This window comes from Pongo pygmaeus, chromosome 14 (assembly GCF_028885625.2).
Source record: "Pongo pygmaeus isolate AG05252 chromosome 14, NHGRI_mPonPyg2-v2.0_pri, whole genome shotgun sequence".
Taxonomy (NCBI): domain Eukaryota; kingdom Metazoa; phylum Chordata; class Mammalia; order Primates; family Hominidae; genus Pongo; species Pongo pygmaeus.
Window position 1 is genome coordinate 60,256,244 of NC_072387.2, and position 19,063 is coordinate 60,275,306.

Here is a 19,063-nt window from a genome sequence, read left to right on the forward strand (position 1 = left end):
TGAAGTTTTTAAATAAGGTCCCTAATCCTATTTAATAACCTCTTAAAAGTTGCACCTCTCAATAATAGCATATTGGCAATTAAGTTTCAACACATGAATTTTGGGAGAGACACAAACATTTAAACTATAGCACTGCACCTAGGCCTTACTGTGCCCTGCCATGCCCACTTCCATGGATGGAACCAGAAGCCACAGCACTTATGGACCCCATAGCCTTCCTTTCCATTTCTTCCTGCTTTTCACTGAAAGATTCAAGACATCACTGAGAACTTGTGATGTGCAGGAAGAACCTAAGGATGACCAGAAAACAAAATTGTACCTTTCATTTAAAGAAAAAAAGAAAGTCCTGCCTCTTGGCCTCTTACTTAGACTGACAGAAAGCTGAATAACAACTTGACTCAGATAAGGTGACCTCTGTTACCAAACAAGAGACATGGTATCTGTTTGGCAGGTGTATTTTTATAACCCAATAGAAAATAAGGACCGTTCTTGAGAAAAATGCCACAAGAAGGTTGTGAATGGCATCTGTGTACACAGGCATGGGCCTTGTATATTCTTTAACAACAGGGCATGCTAGAACCTTTTAAAAAAAATAGTGTTGCCTAAATACAGTAATACTACCATCTGACTGACTCATTCTGCAAGGCTTGGTTTTCACAGGAATTTAGAGAGACAAACAGGAGTGGAAAAGGCATTGACAAATGTACAAACAAGCTTATATTATTAGTTTTCTCCATTTTTTTTCTTTTTTCCACCCCCAGCCCAAAGCATTGGCTACTAATAACATTGCAGCTTACTCTTCTTAAATAGTCTTTTTCTCTTTTCTTCTCTTTCCTTAATTTGTTCCGAAACATCAAAGAACCCTTCTTCCTTTCCTTCTAAATCTTGGGAGTTAGGAGTGTAAGTGTCCCACGTAGCCAAATACCCTATCCAAGATTGTTCAACTCACTCTGACTACCACATATCAAGATTTTAAATGGATTGGTAGTGAGCTTACCAGGACCTATTAAATCACTGTTTTTCAGTTTTGGTCCAAAGTTAGCAACTGTCAATCTACCTTTTTTTTTTTTTTTTTAATTCAGAGTTTACCAAGTAATAGAAAAATGATCGCATTCACAGAAGTTACTATCACATAAATATAGAAATAATTTCAAAAAACATGTAAAACTGTTGAAGAAAATTATAAAAATTGATTAATATACATAAAAGAAGACCTTTAAATGTCAAATCTTCCTGAATTTAAAGGTTTAATTCAATTCCAATCAAAACTGTTAATGTGATTTTTCTTTTTTGCTATTAAAAAGATTATTTATGTTCATCTAGCTACATTTTTCTTTAAGAAAAGAATTTAGGAGCACATAGCCTTTATATTAACATATAAGTTGTGTCTACTCTAATTAAATCATTTTGGTTCCGGCAAAGGAATAAAACAGGGTTAGAGAACCCCCAAACAGACTCAATTCATTGAAAGCAAATAAAATATGGTAAAGATGACCACAAGTCAGTGTGAATGGGAAAAGTTATTAAACAAATGGTGCTAGAGCAGTTGGTTTGCTTTTAAGAAAAAGATCGATTTTAATTCTCACCTCTTGTCTTATGCCAAAATTAATTCCAGGAGCATGAAGCAGCATTACATGTAAGTAAAGCCTTAAAAAAGAAAAAGAAAAACTAGAAGTCAGTTGGCTAGACATTTATAAACAATCTATCAAGAAGAATGTTGTAAGCTTAAAAGAATGGAAGTCATGAACGAAAATATTATTATATTTAACTACATAAAATGCAGAACTTCCCAGCATTAAGAGAATCTACTTAAATACAGTTTTTTAAAAGCAACAAATAGTTCCGTGGAATATGACAGAGAAAGGAAAATATCCTCAGTCCATGACAAGTGTATGCAAATAAATAAGAAAAACAATAAAATCCTGTAGATAGAAAAGTCAAGAAAGAGGAAATACTAAGGGCCAGTAAACATTTTAAGGTGTTAAAATATTTTAATTCTATTTTTATCTAAGTTGTAGTAATTTTAGAATATATGTATCAGGTAGAATTAAATAAAATAGGCACTCTAGAACACTAATGGAAAGGACATAAATTGGCACAAACTGTTTAGAAAAAATATTGGTAATATTCAGAGCTTTAGAAATATTTTTCCTTTATGTCAATAGTTTTGTTTCTAGAAAACCATCCAAAGAAAATAATCATAAAAATATACAAAGATTATTCATAAGGATATTCCTGTTTTTATATAATAAAACATTGGTGTCTTAGAAATGTAACAGACTGGATGCAGTGACTCACGCCTATAATCCCAGCACTTTGGGAAGGCTGAGGCAGGCAGATTGCTGGAGCTCAGGAGTTCAAGAGCAGCCTGGGTAACGTGGTAAAACGCCGTCTCTACAAAAAATACAAAAATTAGCCAGGTGTGGTGGCTCGTGCCTGTAGTCCCAGCTACTCAGGAGGCTGAGGTGGGATGATCATTTGAGCTTAGGAGGTTGAGGCTGCAGTGGGCTGTGTTCACGCCACTACACTCCAGCCTGGGTGACAAAGCAAGATCCTGCCTCAAAAAAAAAAAGGAAATGTAACAGTTAAAGACTAATTAGGTAAAATCCTTTATTGCCTTCCAGTGGGATATTATGTAGCCATTAAAATTCATTGTTTCAAAAAATAGGTAGTGACATGAGAAATGCCCATGTAATAGTGTTAAGTTAAAAAGGAGAGCTACAAAACGTCATCAGTAGTACTACTATTCCAATTGTATGTGTTTCTGTGTATACACGGGGAAAAGCTTTAGAAGCTGAATTCTAATTCTTCAATTATAATTGTTCAATATCTTCCAAAAGATTTAAAGAAAAGCTTCTTAATCTGTTTTTTTAATTAGCTCTCATAGAGTACTTAGTATGTGACAGGCACTGGTTTAAAATGCTTTATAAATAATAACTCAGTCCTCATACAGTCTTATGAGGCTAGTACACAGAAGGAAAGTGAAGCACAGAGCTCTTGAGCAACTTGTCAAGATCATTTAACAAGTATGTGTTTTAGCTCGGATTTAAACTGGACAATTTGGTTCCAGTGTGCCCAAGCTCTTAACCACTGTGCTTTGCTGTCTTTAAACCAGAACCCAATGAAGATAGCACCAAAATGGAAAACTATAGACCAATAATACTCTTAAATGTATATGTAAAAATTCTTATTGAATATTAGCATGTCAAATCCAGTAGTGTGTTAAAGGAAGAATACATCAGGGCAAGTTTGGATTCTTTCAAGAAGTTAAGAATGGGTCAATATTAGAAAACTGTTTAATAATAATCAATTACTTTTACAAATTGAAGGATTTTAACAGATTTCATTTAATAGATATCAAAAACAAATTCCATTCAATTTAATTAAATTTGGCAGCTACTCTTAATAAAAATTCCAGATAAAACTAAAATAGCAGTGATTACCTAAACTTGGTCAGGGTTTAGGTAAGTCAACAACAAATACTGTGTTAAATGCTACAGTAGCATACTAATGCCATTAATATATGTGTATCCCAAAACCAAGAGCTATTTTCATTATGTGTGAGAAGTAATTCATTGGAAATTGAAATGGGGTTGGGGGAAATGCCATTTAAACTAGTAAAGAAAAATTGTATTTAAGGACTTGAGTATATTACAGTTAAAATATTATTCCTTCCCAAATTAAAACATAAAAGATATAATGCAATTTTAACTCATAATGCCATGGTTGTTTGTTAAGTAAAAAAAATAAAACATTTCAGTACTACAAAAGATTTAATAAAATTCAAAGGCAGACGATTAGGAGAGAAAATACTGTCAATTCACATATTAAACAAAGGATAACTATCCCTAATAATAAAAGAATTTCTACAATTTAGTAAGACAATTACAAATGCAATAGACAAAAAGAACCAAAGGATATGCCTGGACCACATCATATATACTGCCTCAGATTTTCTTGATTATACTTGTTTCCTGGGCTCTCTTGGCACCTTGTTCCACGCTGAGGCCAAAGCCCAGAGGATCTGGTTCCCCTGCTACTTCTGAATTACATGAAGCATAGCTCTAGCAAGGCCACAGATCTGACTTCCCCAGTGGCTGCCACAGGGCTAGGTGGTACAACTTTCTACAAGGAGGGAGAAATTAGATTCATGTGGAGCTACGATTAAAATGCAAAGGGATATGGGAGACAGCTGGCAGATAAATTCCCTCTCCATCCCTCCCTTCAGTGGATTTTTCCAAAACCTGGTATTTCACTTCTGTCTGTCCAGAGACTTCCTGAATGCTGGAGAAGCAGCTGGGCATCTTGTGAAACTCAGGCGAGCTTGATAATGCATCACCATCTTTCTCCGCTTTGCTTTGCTTTACCCTCACTTACTGCTGCCGATATTGCACCTTCAAATAAAGCGTTAGACTTATGCTTTGCTTCACGCTGTTTTTCAGAGAACCAGGCTACAGCAGAATTTGAACAGAAAATTCATAAAACAAGAAATGAATGAAAATAGCCAATAACCAAAAAGTTATCCAGCTCATAGTGTAATGAACATAAACCACAATGAGATACCCTCTTGTTTCACACATCAGTTTGGCAAAAATTGAAAAGATGAATAGCATCCAATGCTGATAAGATGTGGGAAAATATGCTGTCAAATGAAGATGGGGGTAGGTGAGAGAGAGTGCATGGCTGCATGCTTCCTGGAAAGTAATCTGGCAGTGTTTATTAAGACATTAAATGTACATAATATTTGAGCCAGCATCTCTTCTACATAGACATTAGTTCATGTGGATATACTTGCAAAGACCTTTCTCAAAGTATTGCTATAATTGTAAATTATAGAAGACAAATGGAATGTCCACATAAAATGTGAAGTACTTGAATAAAGTTTGGCATATCCATTTTATGGAATATTATACAGCCATCAGAAAGAATAAGTTAGAACTACATGCTTCTGGAAAATAGTGCTCTGCTGTATTTTAGGTGAAAACAGAAAGTTACAGAACAATATCTATAATGTGATCCTGTTTTTATACAACAAAAAAATATGTTTGTATAAGGGTTTAAAAAAAAGACATGGAGGGATACGCCAGACTGTTAACATTGGTTGCCTCAAAAAATGTTAACATTGGTTGCCTCAAAAGGGTGAGACTGAAGGTGAAGACAGTTGTTAGCTTTTTGCTTGTATATCGTATATTGTTTGATGTATTACAGTGAGCATTAAAAACAACTAAGTGATAGATGGGTGGACAGCTGAATGGAAAGAAGGATAGAAATAATATTTATAGAAACAATAAAATATTATTATTATTATAGAAATAATAAAAATAATATTTATAGAAATAATAAAAAAAGAAGGAATAGAAACTGTTTTATCCAAAATATTTCAAATGTGTATATCTTTGATCTAATTTCTTTTGAACTTTGGTTGGTCAATCCTAACAAAGTAATTGCAGCCAAACCTTTACATTTTAATTGGTCGTATTAACAGATAAAATCTTTTAAAAACTCAATTTGGCCGTGTCTATCAAAATTTCAATGGTCATACTCTCTGATCCAACAATTCTTCTTCTCGGACTTTTATTTTATAGAAATACTGCTGGAGACATATAACGATATAATATATTTAATGTAATATTTTCAATAAGGAAAACTACAAACAAAGATTCATCAATAAAGGAATATTAAAGGAATATTATGGTCAGGCGTGGTGGCTCATGCCTGTAATCCCAGCACTTTGGGAGGCCGAGACAGGCAGATCATCTGAGGTCGGGGGTTCAAGACCAGCCTAACCAACATGGGGAAACCCTGTCTCTACTAAAAATACAATAAATTAGCTGGCGCATGCCCGTAATCCCAACTACTCGGGAGGCTGAGGTAGGAGAATCGCTTGAACTCAGGAGGCAGAGGTTGCGGTGGGCCGAGATCACACCATTGCACACCAGCCTGGGCAACAAGAGCGAAGCTCTGTCTCAAAAAAAAAAAAAAAAAAGAATGTTATACTACATCCTATGCAGTCATCAAAAAGAATGAAGTTGATGAGTATGTACTCATGTGGAATTGTATGCATGAACTGTGAAAAAGAAAACAGCATTGCCAAGTAGTTTTAATGTTTTGTTTTATTATACATTACAACTGTACATTCCATAATACTTATCTTTGAGAAATGGTATCACAAGGGATTTTTAGTGCTTATTTTTCTTACATTTCTTAGAGTAGTATATTGTGTTTCTGTGATCAAAAAAGTAATAACAAGGCCAGGCGTGGTGGCTCACGCCTGTAATCCCAGCACTTTGGGGGAGGGAGGCGCCGAGGCAGGCGCTGAGGCAGGCGGATCACGAGGTCAGGAGTTCGAGACCAGCCTGACCAACATGGTGAAACCTTGTCTCCACTAAAAATACAAAAATTAGCCAGGCATGGTGGCACGTACCTGTAGTCTCAGCTACTCAGGAGGCTGAGGCAGGAGAATCACTTGAACCCAGGAGGTGGAGGTTGCAGTGAGCCAAGATCGCGCCACTGCACTCCAGCCTGGGTGACAGAGCAAGATTCCATCTCAAAAAAAAAAAAAGTAATAACAAAAGCTAACAAAATCTAAATTTTCTCCATAATTATATGTTTTTATTATCATAGGAAAAATAAATGACCAAGAAATTAGGTTTACCAATGCAGTGAACTGGTAATTTTATTTTTAATGTATATATTAAATCCTAAATGCAAACTTCTATTACGTTGTGTTATTTTATACCTTACATTGTTTTGAAAGGAATTGAGGTATCTTTTGACCAGGTCAGAGAACCATTTCAGTATACTCAAAATAACATGAACAATATGAACTCAGAAAACACTTGGCCAGATAACAATTGTCTTTAATAAATTTATTTGTGTATGTGTCACGATATTTGGGACCCTGTAAAGTTGGGGGTCAGGGTCAAGGTCCTGTTGCCTGTGATTAAAAGTTGCTAGTGAATTGTTGCTTAGGCACCTCCCAGGTTTCCTTACCCACACTATAAGCACTTTATGGGCCAGCTACTTTACTTCTTTAAAAATTAGTCTGCTCTGGCCAGGTGCGGTGGTGCACACCTGTAATCCCAGCACTTTGGGAGGCTGAGGCGGGCGGATCACCTGAGGTCGAGTTCAAGACCAGCCTGGCCAACATGGTGAAACCCCATGTCTATTAAAAATACCAAAATTAGCTGGGCATGGTGGCATGCACCTATAATCCCAGCTACTAGGGAGGCTGAGGCAGGAGAATTACTTGAACCTGGGAGGCAGAGGTTGCAGTGAGCCAGGATCGCGCCATTGCACTCCAACTGGGCAACAGAGCAAGACTCTGTCAAAAAAAAAGAAAAAAAATTAGTCGGCTGTGTCCAATTGTAGGTCTAACTCTTCCAAAACAAGAAGTGGATGTAGTGCCACTCCTTGAAGAAATAATGATATGAATTTTTAAAGTGACAAGTTGAATAATGTTATTACTGAGAAAATCACGGTGAAGAAAATTCATTTGTAGATAAGCTTCTTAAAGGGGGCTGGAATAGAAAAATTAATAAGCAAAGGAACTTTATTGCTTTGTATATTCTCTCACATCATCTCCTACTTTACCTTTGTGACGTTTATCACAAAAACAATAAAATAATTATTTCCTTCTAAAAAATTACACAAACTACTAAACTCAGGAAGACCCGGATAGCAAGTAAGGCATTTAGGTGTCTGTCTTGCCATCCCCCTTTTTTTAAGTTATCAAAGAAAAATCCTGGATGCTTCCAAATATTTTGAAAAGATTAATTGCGCTGTTTCTAAACTCAGATGAAGGCATCAATTTATTATACTTTGCAGCTTTCCTTATGTTTTATAATATACTCTTTAAGAATACCTGGATATTTTGCATTTGAATGAAGTCTAAGGACTCAAAACCTGGCTGGATCTCATAAACACTCAATCACCTTCTACATACAGGTCACTGTATACGCAGATGCATGGGTGAAACAACACACACTTATGTGTCCCCACAAAGGGTATATACGATGCGTGATACAGAAACTGATTTTTTCAGTAAATTGGACATTCAGACTGATCTCATTACACTGAGAAGTGCCTTTGTGTGACCATTATTAATTACCTACTGTGCCAAGGTACTGTGCCCGGTGTCCTGGGGATACAGGGATGAGTAAGATGCAACCTTCAGATGCTTGTAGTAAATAAGGGGAAATAAATTACTAATCTTAGAAAAATAATCTTTAAAATATCTAATTTATTTCTTTAGCAGAAATGCCATCCATTTCCTTACTGGTTAGAGCCTTGCAAATTTTTAGCTGTGGCACCCTTGAAAGAAAAGTATTTTGAATTAGGTTTATCTTCAAAATTGATGAGTACCAAGATGCTGAACTGATCTGGTTTTCTTCTTGTGCATACACAAAAAGTCAACACTTATAAGGTAAAATTATGATAACTGCATTGGATCATAATTTTGATTGTTACTTTTAAAAGGGTACAAAAATTCTGAGTTGATGGGCAAAATACTAATGTTAGATGTAATCGTCATGATAATTTGCTTTATTCAATCTGGTTTTACCAAATACAGTCATTCACTTAAAGAATTTATTTTTGTTTAATATTTTTCTTTTCTTTTACAGGAGTTTATATTGTCAGAAGATTATAACAAGATGACTCCTGTGAAAAATTATCAAGGTAGGGAGTGAGAGGAGTACCTTCATTACCCAGATTCTAAAATACTTCTTGGTGGTTTTCACTGCCACAGGAGAATACATACTTTACAATCATCAAGGAAACAAAACAGAGCAACCTTTTGAGTGAATGTTATCCCTGTTTTTTGAATTAAGAAACTGAGGCCCAATGAGGCTGGGTGGCTTGCCTGGGGTTCTAGTTAAGTGCAGAGCCAGATCAGGTCAGCGTGACTCACAAACCCACAGCCTTTGTCTTCCTACTATACCATGCTGCTTTTCAACAGTACAGCAGGTTTAGAAAGTGGGTCCAGTAAAAAGCTGCCTTAATAGGACTCATCTTGTATTTGGTTAAATGTTTTAAAATGCTCAGAGTGTGTTGTCCAAGGGGAAGAATTGTGGTTTTATCATGTCTTCAACATTGACCAGCCATCTGCCAACAATTTTTGGAAGGGATTTCTGTATTCAGACTAACAATGTTGTGGGAACCAGAAAGTTTGAGGTAGACCTTTTAACACTTAGAGGTCATTTCATCCAATTCTCTTGACTCACCTTTAATGAGAGAATGATCATCCAGCCTCTACCTTAGTACCTCCAGAGACATAGGAACCATTATGATTTTGGAAAATTTTAAGCATTAAGTTCTTTATTTTAAGATTTGGAGCTAAAATTTATTTCTCTTTATTCTTTAATTTTCTCACATATCATTCATCAAATATTTATTGAGTGTCTTTTGTGTTCCGGTAACAGAACTGTAATAGTGAACCAGACATGTATAGTATCTATGCATAAGCAGTTTATAACCATGGAGAGGATACAGTTGGTAAGCAGGCCATTAAAACATTGTGTGATAAGTGATAAATGTTCCTCTACTGGTGTTTGCTTAGCCTGTTGGACCTACAGAAACTGAGTACAATCTCTCTTACACATGACAACCTTTCAATTATTTTAAAACAGCAGTGAAAGTTTCTGCCCTTTCCCTTCTGTCTCCTGTTTCAATCTTCAGTGTTCTGCTCTCACTTCTCTTTTCCAGCCTATGTATTTTACATCTCTAATTTTTATTTTATGTTACCTGAGCCTTTATTCTTTAAAACAGTTTTTACATGTATCCTGTAAATATATACAATTATTATTTATCAAGTTTTAAAAATACATTACTTAAAAAATTTTTTTTAATTGGCTTGGTCACATATTTGGGATATCATATGGTACCTTTAAGACCATTTGAAAATATGATACCTTGTGGTAGGTAAGCTTTAAGATGGTTCCTAATGATCATTGCCTCCTGGAATTTACCCTGTACCTCCAGTATGGGCTAGACCTAGAATATGGCAAGTGATGGATATCACTTCTGAGATTAGGTTACAAAGATACCAAAACTTCCACCTTGCTTGTCCACTCTGTGCTTTTGTGTGCTTGCTCTGATGAAAGCCAGCTGCCATGTTGTGAGCTGCCCTGTGGAGAAGCCCATGTGCTGAGGAACTGAGGGAGGCCTTGTCAACAGCCAGTAAGGAACTGACACCCTAGTTTAATAGCCCACAAGGAACTGAATCCAGCCAGTACTATGTGAGAGAGTTTGGAAGCAGATTCTCCCCCTGTCAAGGTTTCAGATGAGACCACAGTTCCATTCCACACCTTGATTCCATCCTGTGAGAGACTTTTTGACAGAGGCATGCAGCTAAACTGCACCAATATTTCCGACTCTGAGATAATTAACATTTACTGTTTTAATGCACTAAGTTTTGGGGTAATCTGTTACACAGCAATAGGTAACTAATACATGCATGTAATCTGACAAGTAGAAAATTATATTTCCCTTCTCTCTTTTCCTCAGCACTGTTCTTATATAGGGTGAATTTTTGGCAGCCATTTTACACTGTGGGCTCATGTGGAGCAATCAACTCAAGCTCCTCCACAGTTCTCACTTGAATTGTTTGTTTTTTTCTTTGTTTTTTTTTAGTTTTTTATTTTTATGGGTAGATAGTAGGTATATATATTTATGGGGTACATGTGACATTTTGATAGAGGCATGAAATGCATAATAATCACGTAAGGGTAGATGGGGTATCTGTTGCCTCAAGTATTTACCCTTCATGTCACCAACAATCCAATTATATTCTTTTAGTTATTTTAAAATGTATTGAGTTATTTAAAGCTATATCTTCAGTACTTTTGGAGCTGTTTCTTGTTTTTATTTTTTTTTTTTTAGCCTAAATGCTGCACTTTACATCCTGTTATTCACAGTCTCATTTTATTTAGCCCATCACCTCAGCTTATCAAGATATTTAGAAATCCCGGTTGTCATTAAATATATTAATTTCTGCCTAATTTTGTGTTTTTCTTAAATGTGTAAGCATAACATGCCATTTCCTATGTCTTTGTTAAAATAATGATTGGCCTCACAGATATATGTATAATGAGCATATCACTAGAAACTTCTCTTCATATGCCATTATTCTTTGAGTCTCTTAATATTTCATATAAGTTCATTTTATCTATAGAGGATTACAAAAAATTGATAACTAGAGTACTATGGAAACCTATTCTCCACAAATTCCTGGAGATAATGATAAAATGACACTTCTTGTTGTTTTTGTCATTCTTCTTAATACAATACTAGGCTCATGGAAGATACAAATAAAAAAATTTCTATGAGCCAGAACCAAAGAGAGAACTAAAACTCAGAGTGATATACATATAATCTGTCATTGCAGCTGTCTTGGGGAGATGGAGAACCAGTAAGAGATAGATACTTGTGTATGAGCATGCACTTGGGGACAAGAAATAAGGCCCAGGGCCTGAGTGAGATGAAAAATTGGAACTGAGATTTCCATAAAAGGCTGAATCTCATGAAGGACTGTACCCCCATAAAAAGAGGAACAAGACTTTCCAATAATTGGCTCGGAAGACTACAAGGAAATGTATTCCTTACCCCAACTCTGGATAGAGGATGGAATTTTACCTTGATAAATCAAAACCTGAACTGAAAACTTTCGAGTTTGGAATATAAATTTTAACCAATTATAACATGCTGGAACTCCATGTTAAGAAATTAACATAAAGTTGGTCCTTGGCCCATAAGACCCCATGGTTACTTGCTAGAAATGAATGCAAGCTGTTTTCAGTTAGACGAATTTCACAAAGGCCCTACAACAAAAACAAGCACTGCTTAAGATGAATTCTTCATTTTTTTTAAATTGTAAAACTAACAAGCAATCAATCCACCATGAGTAAATTTAGCAGATATCACAAACAGGATGATTAGAGTACCAAGAATCTTAGATAATGATCAACAAAGCAAAAGAAGCCATAACATAATGTGTTGAATTATTGAAGAAAAAAGTTTCAGGAACAACAAGGAAATAAAACGATTATGGAAAAAACAGGGAGATTTTTAAGAGAACCAAATAGAACTTTTAGAAAGGAAAATATAGTCATTCAAATAAAAAATCAGTGGGTAGAATAGATATATTAGACACAGACAAATTAGTGGAGTGGCAGATGGATTTGATGTCTGTGGAACAACATTTTTAAAGTTCTTTTTTTTGGGGAGGGGGGGCAGTGGGGAGACAGGGTCTCACTCAGTTGCCCAGGCTAGAGTGCAGTGGTGTGATCTCAATTCACTGCAACCTCTGCCTCCTGGGCTCAAGCAATCCTCCTACCTCACCTCCCAAGTAGCTGGGACTACAGGCGTATGCCACCACTCCTGGCTAAGCTTTATATTTTTTGTAGAGATGAGGTTTTGCCATGTTGCCCAGGCTGGTCTCAAACTCCTAAGCTCAAGCAATCCACCAACTTGGCCTCCCAAAGTGCTGTGATTACAGGCAAGAACCACTGTGCCCAGCCCATTTTTAAAGTTCTAAAAGAAGAAAAAACTTCCAACATAGAATTATATACCCAGAGGAAGTATCTTTCAAAAACTGAAGTAAAATAAACATTTTTTTGGACACACAGAAACAGAAAGAATTCATCATTCATAGACTTTCACTAAATGAAATATTAAAGAAAGTCCTTCAGGGAAAAAGAAAGTGATGCCAAAAGAAACTATGTGTCTACTCAAAGAACAGTATTAAAAATGGGAACTGAAAGGTTTTTTTTCATATATTGTATGAATCTCTTTAAAAGACAATTGACTGTTAAGTAAAGACAAAGTAGCAAGGGGTTAATAATATATGTAAATTAAAATGTGCAACAATAACACAAAGACCAGGAGAAATGGAAGTATACTATTGTAGGTTCTAGAATGCTATACACGAAGAGGTATAATAGCACTTGGAGAAAGACTGTGGTAAGTTAAAGATACATACTATTAACCCTAAAACAATTTTTTTTTTTTTTTTGGAGACAGAGTCTTGCTCTGTCACCCAGGCTGGAGTGAAGTGGCACAAACAATTGTGGGCACACCCCAGGTTCAAGCAGTTCTCCTGCCTCAGCCTCCCAACTAGCTGGGATTACAGGCACCTGCCACCACACCCAGCTAATATTTGCGATCCACCTGCCTTGGCCTCCCAAAATGCTGGGATTACAGGCGTGAGCCACCACTCCTGGCCCAAAACAACTATTAAAATAACAAATTGAGGACCAGGGACAGCAGCTGACACCTGTGATCCCAGCACTTTGGGAAGCTGAGGTGGAGGATCCTTTGAGCCTAGGAGTTTGAGACCAGCCTGGGCAACACAGCAAGACCCCATCTCTAAAAAAAAAAAAATAACAATTAGCCTGTAGTCTTAGCTACTAGGGAAGCTGAGGTGGGAGGGTTGCTTCATTCCAGGGGTTTGAAGTTACAGTGAGCTGTGCCTGCACCATTGTACTCTATCTACCCTGGGTAACAGAGCAAGACCCTGTCTCTAAATAATAAAATAAAATAAAAATAAACAGCAAATCAAAAAATGACAGCTAATAGGCAAACCAAGGAGATAAAGTAGAATCATATAGTAATTTCCAATTAATAAAAAAAAAAAAGCAGACTAAGAGGAAAAAAGGGGTAAAGAACAGGTGGAAAAATATAAAACAAATAACACAATAATAGATTTAAACCTAACAATGTCAGTAATCACATTAAAAATAAATGATCTAAAGGCAATTAAAAGGCAGTTAATGTCAGATTGAATGAAAGGTGAGACCCAAATATAAACTATAAGGAGTGTGTTTTACATATAAAGACACAAATAGGTTAAAAGTAAAAGGATGGAAGATGATATACAATGAGAATACTAGTCAAAAGAAAACTGGAGTGACTTTTTTAATATATCAAAGTAGATTTCGGAGCAAAGAACATTACCAGAGATAAAGAAGGTATCATGAGGGCCAGTCCACCAGAAGACCATAACACTCTTAAATGTTTATGCATCTAATAACATGGTTTTGAATTATATGACCCAAAAACTGATGAAACTTTAGGGAGAAATAGATACAAGTTATAGTTAGAAATTTTAATATTTTCAACAATTTATTGAAGATATTAATTGATAGAATAAGTAGGCAGAGAATCAGTAAAGTACAGGAGACTTGAACCAGTCAACAAACTTGCTCTCATTGACATCTGTAGAACATTCTATCCAACTAAAGTCTGTTTTATTTCTACATTATTTTCAAGTACGTGGAGAATATTTATCAAGACAGACAATATTCTAGGCCATAAAATAAATCTCAGTAAATTTGGAAGGATTTAAGTCATGCAAAGTATGTTCTCTGATCAAAATGGAATTGAAGAAGGAATTAATAACAGAAAAATCTCTGGGACAGGTGCAGTGGTTCACACCTGTTAATCCAATGCTTCCGGAGGTGGGAGGATCACTTGGGGCCAGGAGTTGAAGCCTGGGCAACATAGCAAGATGCTGTTTCTATAAAAAAAATGGAAAAATTGTTCTTTTTTGAAAAGATCAACAAAATTGATAGACCGCTAGCAAGACTAATAAAGAAGAAAAGAGAGAAGAATGAAATAGATGCAATAAAAATGATAAAGGGGATATCACCACCGATCCCACAGAGATACAAACTACCATCAGAGAATACTATAAACACCTCTATGCAAATAAACTAGAAAATCTAGAAGAAATGGATAAATTCCTGGACACATACACTCTCCCAAGACTAAACCAGGAAGAAGTTGAATCCCTGAATAGACAAATAACAGGTTCTGAAATTGAGGCAATAATTAATAGGCTACCAACCAAAAAAAGTCCAAGACCAGACGGATTCACAGCCGAATTCTACCAGAGGTACAAAGAGGAGCTGGTACCATTCCTTCTGAAACTATTCCAATCAATACAAAAAGAGGGAATCCTCCCTAATTCATTTTATGAGGCCAACATCATCCTGATACCAAAGCCTGGCAGAGACACGACAAAAAAAGAGAATTTTAGACCAATATCCCTGATGAACATCGGTGCAAAAATCCTCAATAAAATACTGGCAAACCAAATCCAGCAGCACATCAAAAAGCTTATCCACCACAATCAAGTAGGCTTCATCCCTGGGATGCAAGGCTGGTTCAACATATGCAAATCAATTAACGTAATCCAGCATATAAACAGAACCAAAGACAAAACCCACATGGTTATCTCAATAGATGCAGAAAAGGCCTTTGACAAAATTCAACAGCCCTTCATGCTAAAAGCTCTCAATAAACTAGGTATTGATGGGATGTATCTCAAAATAATAAGAGCTATTTATGACAAACCCACAGCCAATATCATACTGAATGGGCAAAAACTGGAAGCATTCCCTTTGAAAACTGGCACAAGACAGGGATGCCTTCTCTCACCACTCCTATTCAACATAGTGTTGGAAGTTCTGGCCAGGGCAGTCAGGCAAGAGAAAGAAATAAAGGGTATTCAGTTAGGAAAAGAGGAAGTCAAATTGTCCCTGTTTGCAGATGACATGATTATATATTTAGAAAACCCCATTGTCTCAGCCCCAAATCTCCTTAAGCTGATAAGCAACTTCAGCAAAGTCTCAGGATACAAAATCAATGTGCAAAAATCACAAGCATTCCTATACACCAATAACAGACAAACAGAGAGCCAAATCATGAGTGAACTCCCATTCACAATTGCTTCAAAGACAATAAAATACCTAGGAATCCAACTTAGAAGGGATGTGAAGGACCTCTTCAAGGAGAACTACAAACCACTGCTCAACAAAATAAAAGAGGATACAAACAAATGGAAAAACATTCCATGCTCATGGATAGGAAGAATCAATGTCGTGAAAATGGCCGTACTGCCCAAGGTAATTTATAGATTCAGTGCCATCTCCATCAAGCTACCAATGACTTTCTTCACAGAATTGGAAAAAACTACTTTAAAGTTCACATGGAACCAAAAAAGAGCCCGCATTGCCAAGTCAATCCTAAGCCAAAAGAACAAAGCTGGAGGCATCATGCTACCTGACTTCGAACTATACTACAAGGCTACAGTACCCAAAACAGCATGGTACTGGTACCAAAACAGAGATGTAGACCAATGGAATAGAATAGAGCCCTCAGAAATAATACCACACATCTACAACCATCTGATCTTTGACAAACCTGACAAAAACAAGCAATGGGGAAAGGATTCCCTATTTAATAAATGGTGCTGGGAAAACTGGCTAGCCATATGTAGAAAACTGCAACTGGATCCGTTCCTTACACCTTATACAAAAATTAATTCAAGATGGATTAAAGACTTAAATGTTAGACCTAAAACTATAAAAACCCTAGAAGAAAACCTAGGCAATACCATTCAGGACATAGGCATGGACAAGGACTTCATGTCTAAAGCACCAAAAGCAATGGCAACAAAAGCCAAAACTGACAAACAGGATCTAATTAAACTAAAGAGCTTCTGCACAGCAAAAGAAACTACCATCAGAGTGAACAGGCAACCTACAGAATGGGAGAAAATTTTTACAATCTACCCATCTGACAAAGAGCTAATACCCAGAATCTACAAAGAACTTAAACAAATTTACAAGAAAAAATCAAACAACCCCATCAAAAAGTGGACAAAGGATATGAACTGACACTTCTCAAAAGAAGACATTTATGCAGCCAACAGACACATGAAAAAATGCTCATCATCACTGGTCATCAGAGAAATGCAACTCAAAACCACAATAAGATACCATCTCACACCAGTTAGAATGGCCATCATTAAAAAGTCAGGAAACAACAGGTGCTGGAGAGGATGTGGAGAAATAGGAATGCTTTTACACTGTTGGTGGGACTGTAAACTAGTTCAACCATTGTGGAAGGCAGTGTGGCAATTCCTCAAGGATCTAGAACTAGAAATACCATTTGACCCAGCCATCGCATTACTGGGTATATACCCAAAGGATTATAAATCATGCTGCTATAAAGATACATGTACACATATGTTTATTGCAGCACTATTCACAATAGCAAATAGCAAAGATTTGGAACCAACCCAAATGTCCATCAATGATAGACTGGATTAAGAAAATGTGGCACATATACACCATGGAATACTGTGCAGCCATAAAAAAGGATGAGTTCATGTCCTTTGTAGGGACATGGATGAAGCTGGAAACCATCATTCTGAGCAAACTATAGCAAGGGCAGAAAACTAAGCACCGTGAGTTCTCACTCATAGGTGGGAATTGAACAATGAGAACACTTGGACACAGGCTGAGGAACATCACACACCGGGGCCTGTCGTGGTGTGGGGGGGAGGGGAGGCGGGAGGGATAACATTAGGAGAAATATTGTAAATGACGAGTTAATGGGTGCAGCACACCAACATGGCACGAGTATACATATGTAACAAACCTGCACATTGTGCACATGTTCCCTAGAACTTTAATAATAAAAAAAATGAAAACACAATATACCAGAATTTATGGTATGACGCCATAGCAGTATTTAAGGAGAAATTTACAGAACTAAACATCTATAGTAGAAAACAAGAAGGGACTCATAACAGTGACTTTGACTTCCACCTTAGAATACCAGAGAAAGAAGAGTCTCCTAAGCAGAAGAAAGGAGAGATCAGTAGAAGTTCATGAAATAGAAAACAGAAAATAGAGAAAAATCAATGAAATCCAAAAGCTAGTTTTTTGATAAGCTCAATAAAATTGATAAATCTTTAGCCAGAGTTAACAGGGAAAAAAAAAGAGAAAATGCAGATTATCAATATCAGGAATGAGTGAAGTGACATTACTACAGAGTCTAGGTATATTTAAAGGATAATATGTAATACTGTGAACAACTTTATACTAATAAATTTGAAAACTGAAATTTTAAAAATCTTTGAAAGATACAAATTGTGAAAGATTACTAAAAAAGACATAGGTAATCCTAATAGTTCTATATCTACTAATGAAATTGAATTTAATGTATAGTTAAAACCTTGCCACAAAGAAAGCTCCAGGCCCACATGCCTTTATTGGTGAATTTTATGAAACATTCAAGGAAGAGGCAATGCAAGCTTTACACAGACTCTTTCAGAAGCTGCAGAAGTGAAAGACTTTCCAACCCATTCTATTACATCAACATTACCTCTTGTTAAAACTAGACCAAAATGATACAAGCAAAGAAAACTATAGACCATTATTCTTTATGATAATGGGTACAAAAAATCTAAACAAAATTTCAGTGGATGAAATCCAGCAATATGTAAAAAACATAATACATCATGATCAAGTGAAGTTTATCTCAGTAATACAGTGTTGGATTAACATTCAAAATTTAATTAGTGGTATATGCCCAGAAGAAATGAAAGCAGAGGCTCAAGCAGATATATGTACACCTATGTTCATAGCAGCATTGTTTACAGTAGCCCAAAGGTGGAGGCAACCTAAATGCCCATCAACACATGAATGAATAAATAAGTTTGGTGTATACATACAGTGGAATATTATTCAACCTTAAAAGGGAAGGAAGTTCTGACACATTCAAATGAACCTTGAAGACAGCATATATGCTAAGTGAAATAAGCCAATCAAAAAAAGGACAAGGCCGGGCGTATTGGCTCACGCCTGTAATCCTGGCACTTTAGGAGGCCAAGGTGGGTGGATCACCTGAGGCCAGGAGTTCGAGACCAGCCTCTACTAAAATACAAAAATTAGCCTGGCGTGGTGGTGTGCACCTGTAATCCCAGCTACTTGGGAGGTTAATGCAAGAGAATCGCTTGAACCCGGGAGGTGGAGGTTGCAGTGAGCTGAGATTGCACCACTGCACTCCAGCCTGGGCGACAGAGCAAGATTCCATCTCAAAAAAAAAAAAAAAAAAAAGGAGAAATACTGAAGGACTCCCCTTATATATGAGATACTTATTGTAATCAAATTCATAGAGACAGAAAGGAGAATGGTGATTGCCAAGGCCCAGGAGAGGGGGAAATGGCGAGTTAGTGGGTAAAGAGTTTCAGTTTGGGAAGATGAGAAAGTTC

The 19,063-nt window shown here is 36.4% G+C and overlaps 1 protein-coding gene across 4 annotated transcripts in view; it reads left to right on the forward strand.

The window, feature by feature from the left end:
* Positions 1–19,063, forward strand: part of WDFY2 (WD repeat and FYVE domain containing 2) — a 183,021-nt gene that overhangs the window by 109,283 nt on the left and 54,675 nt on the right. For all 4 annotated transcript variants that reach the window (XM_054446331.2, XM_054446335.2, XM_063650896.1 and 1 more), the window contains exon 4: positions 8,625–8,679. In XM_054446331.2, the coding sequence (XP_054302306.1) occupies positions 8,625–8,679 (55 nt within the window). The remainder of the gene's footprint in view (positions 1–8,624; positions 8,680–19,063) is intronic.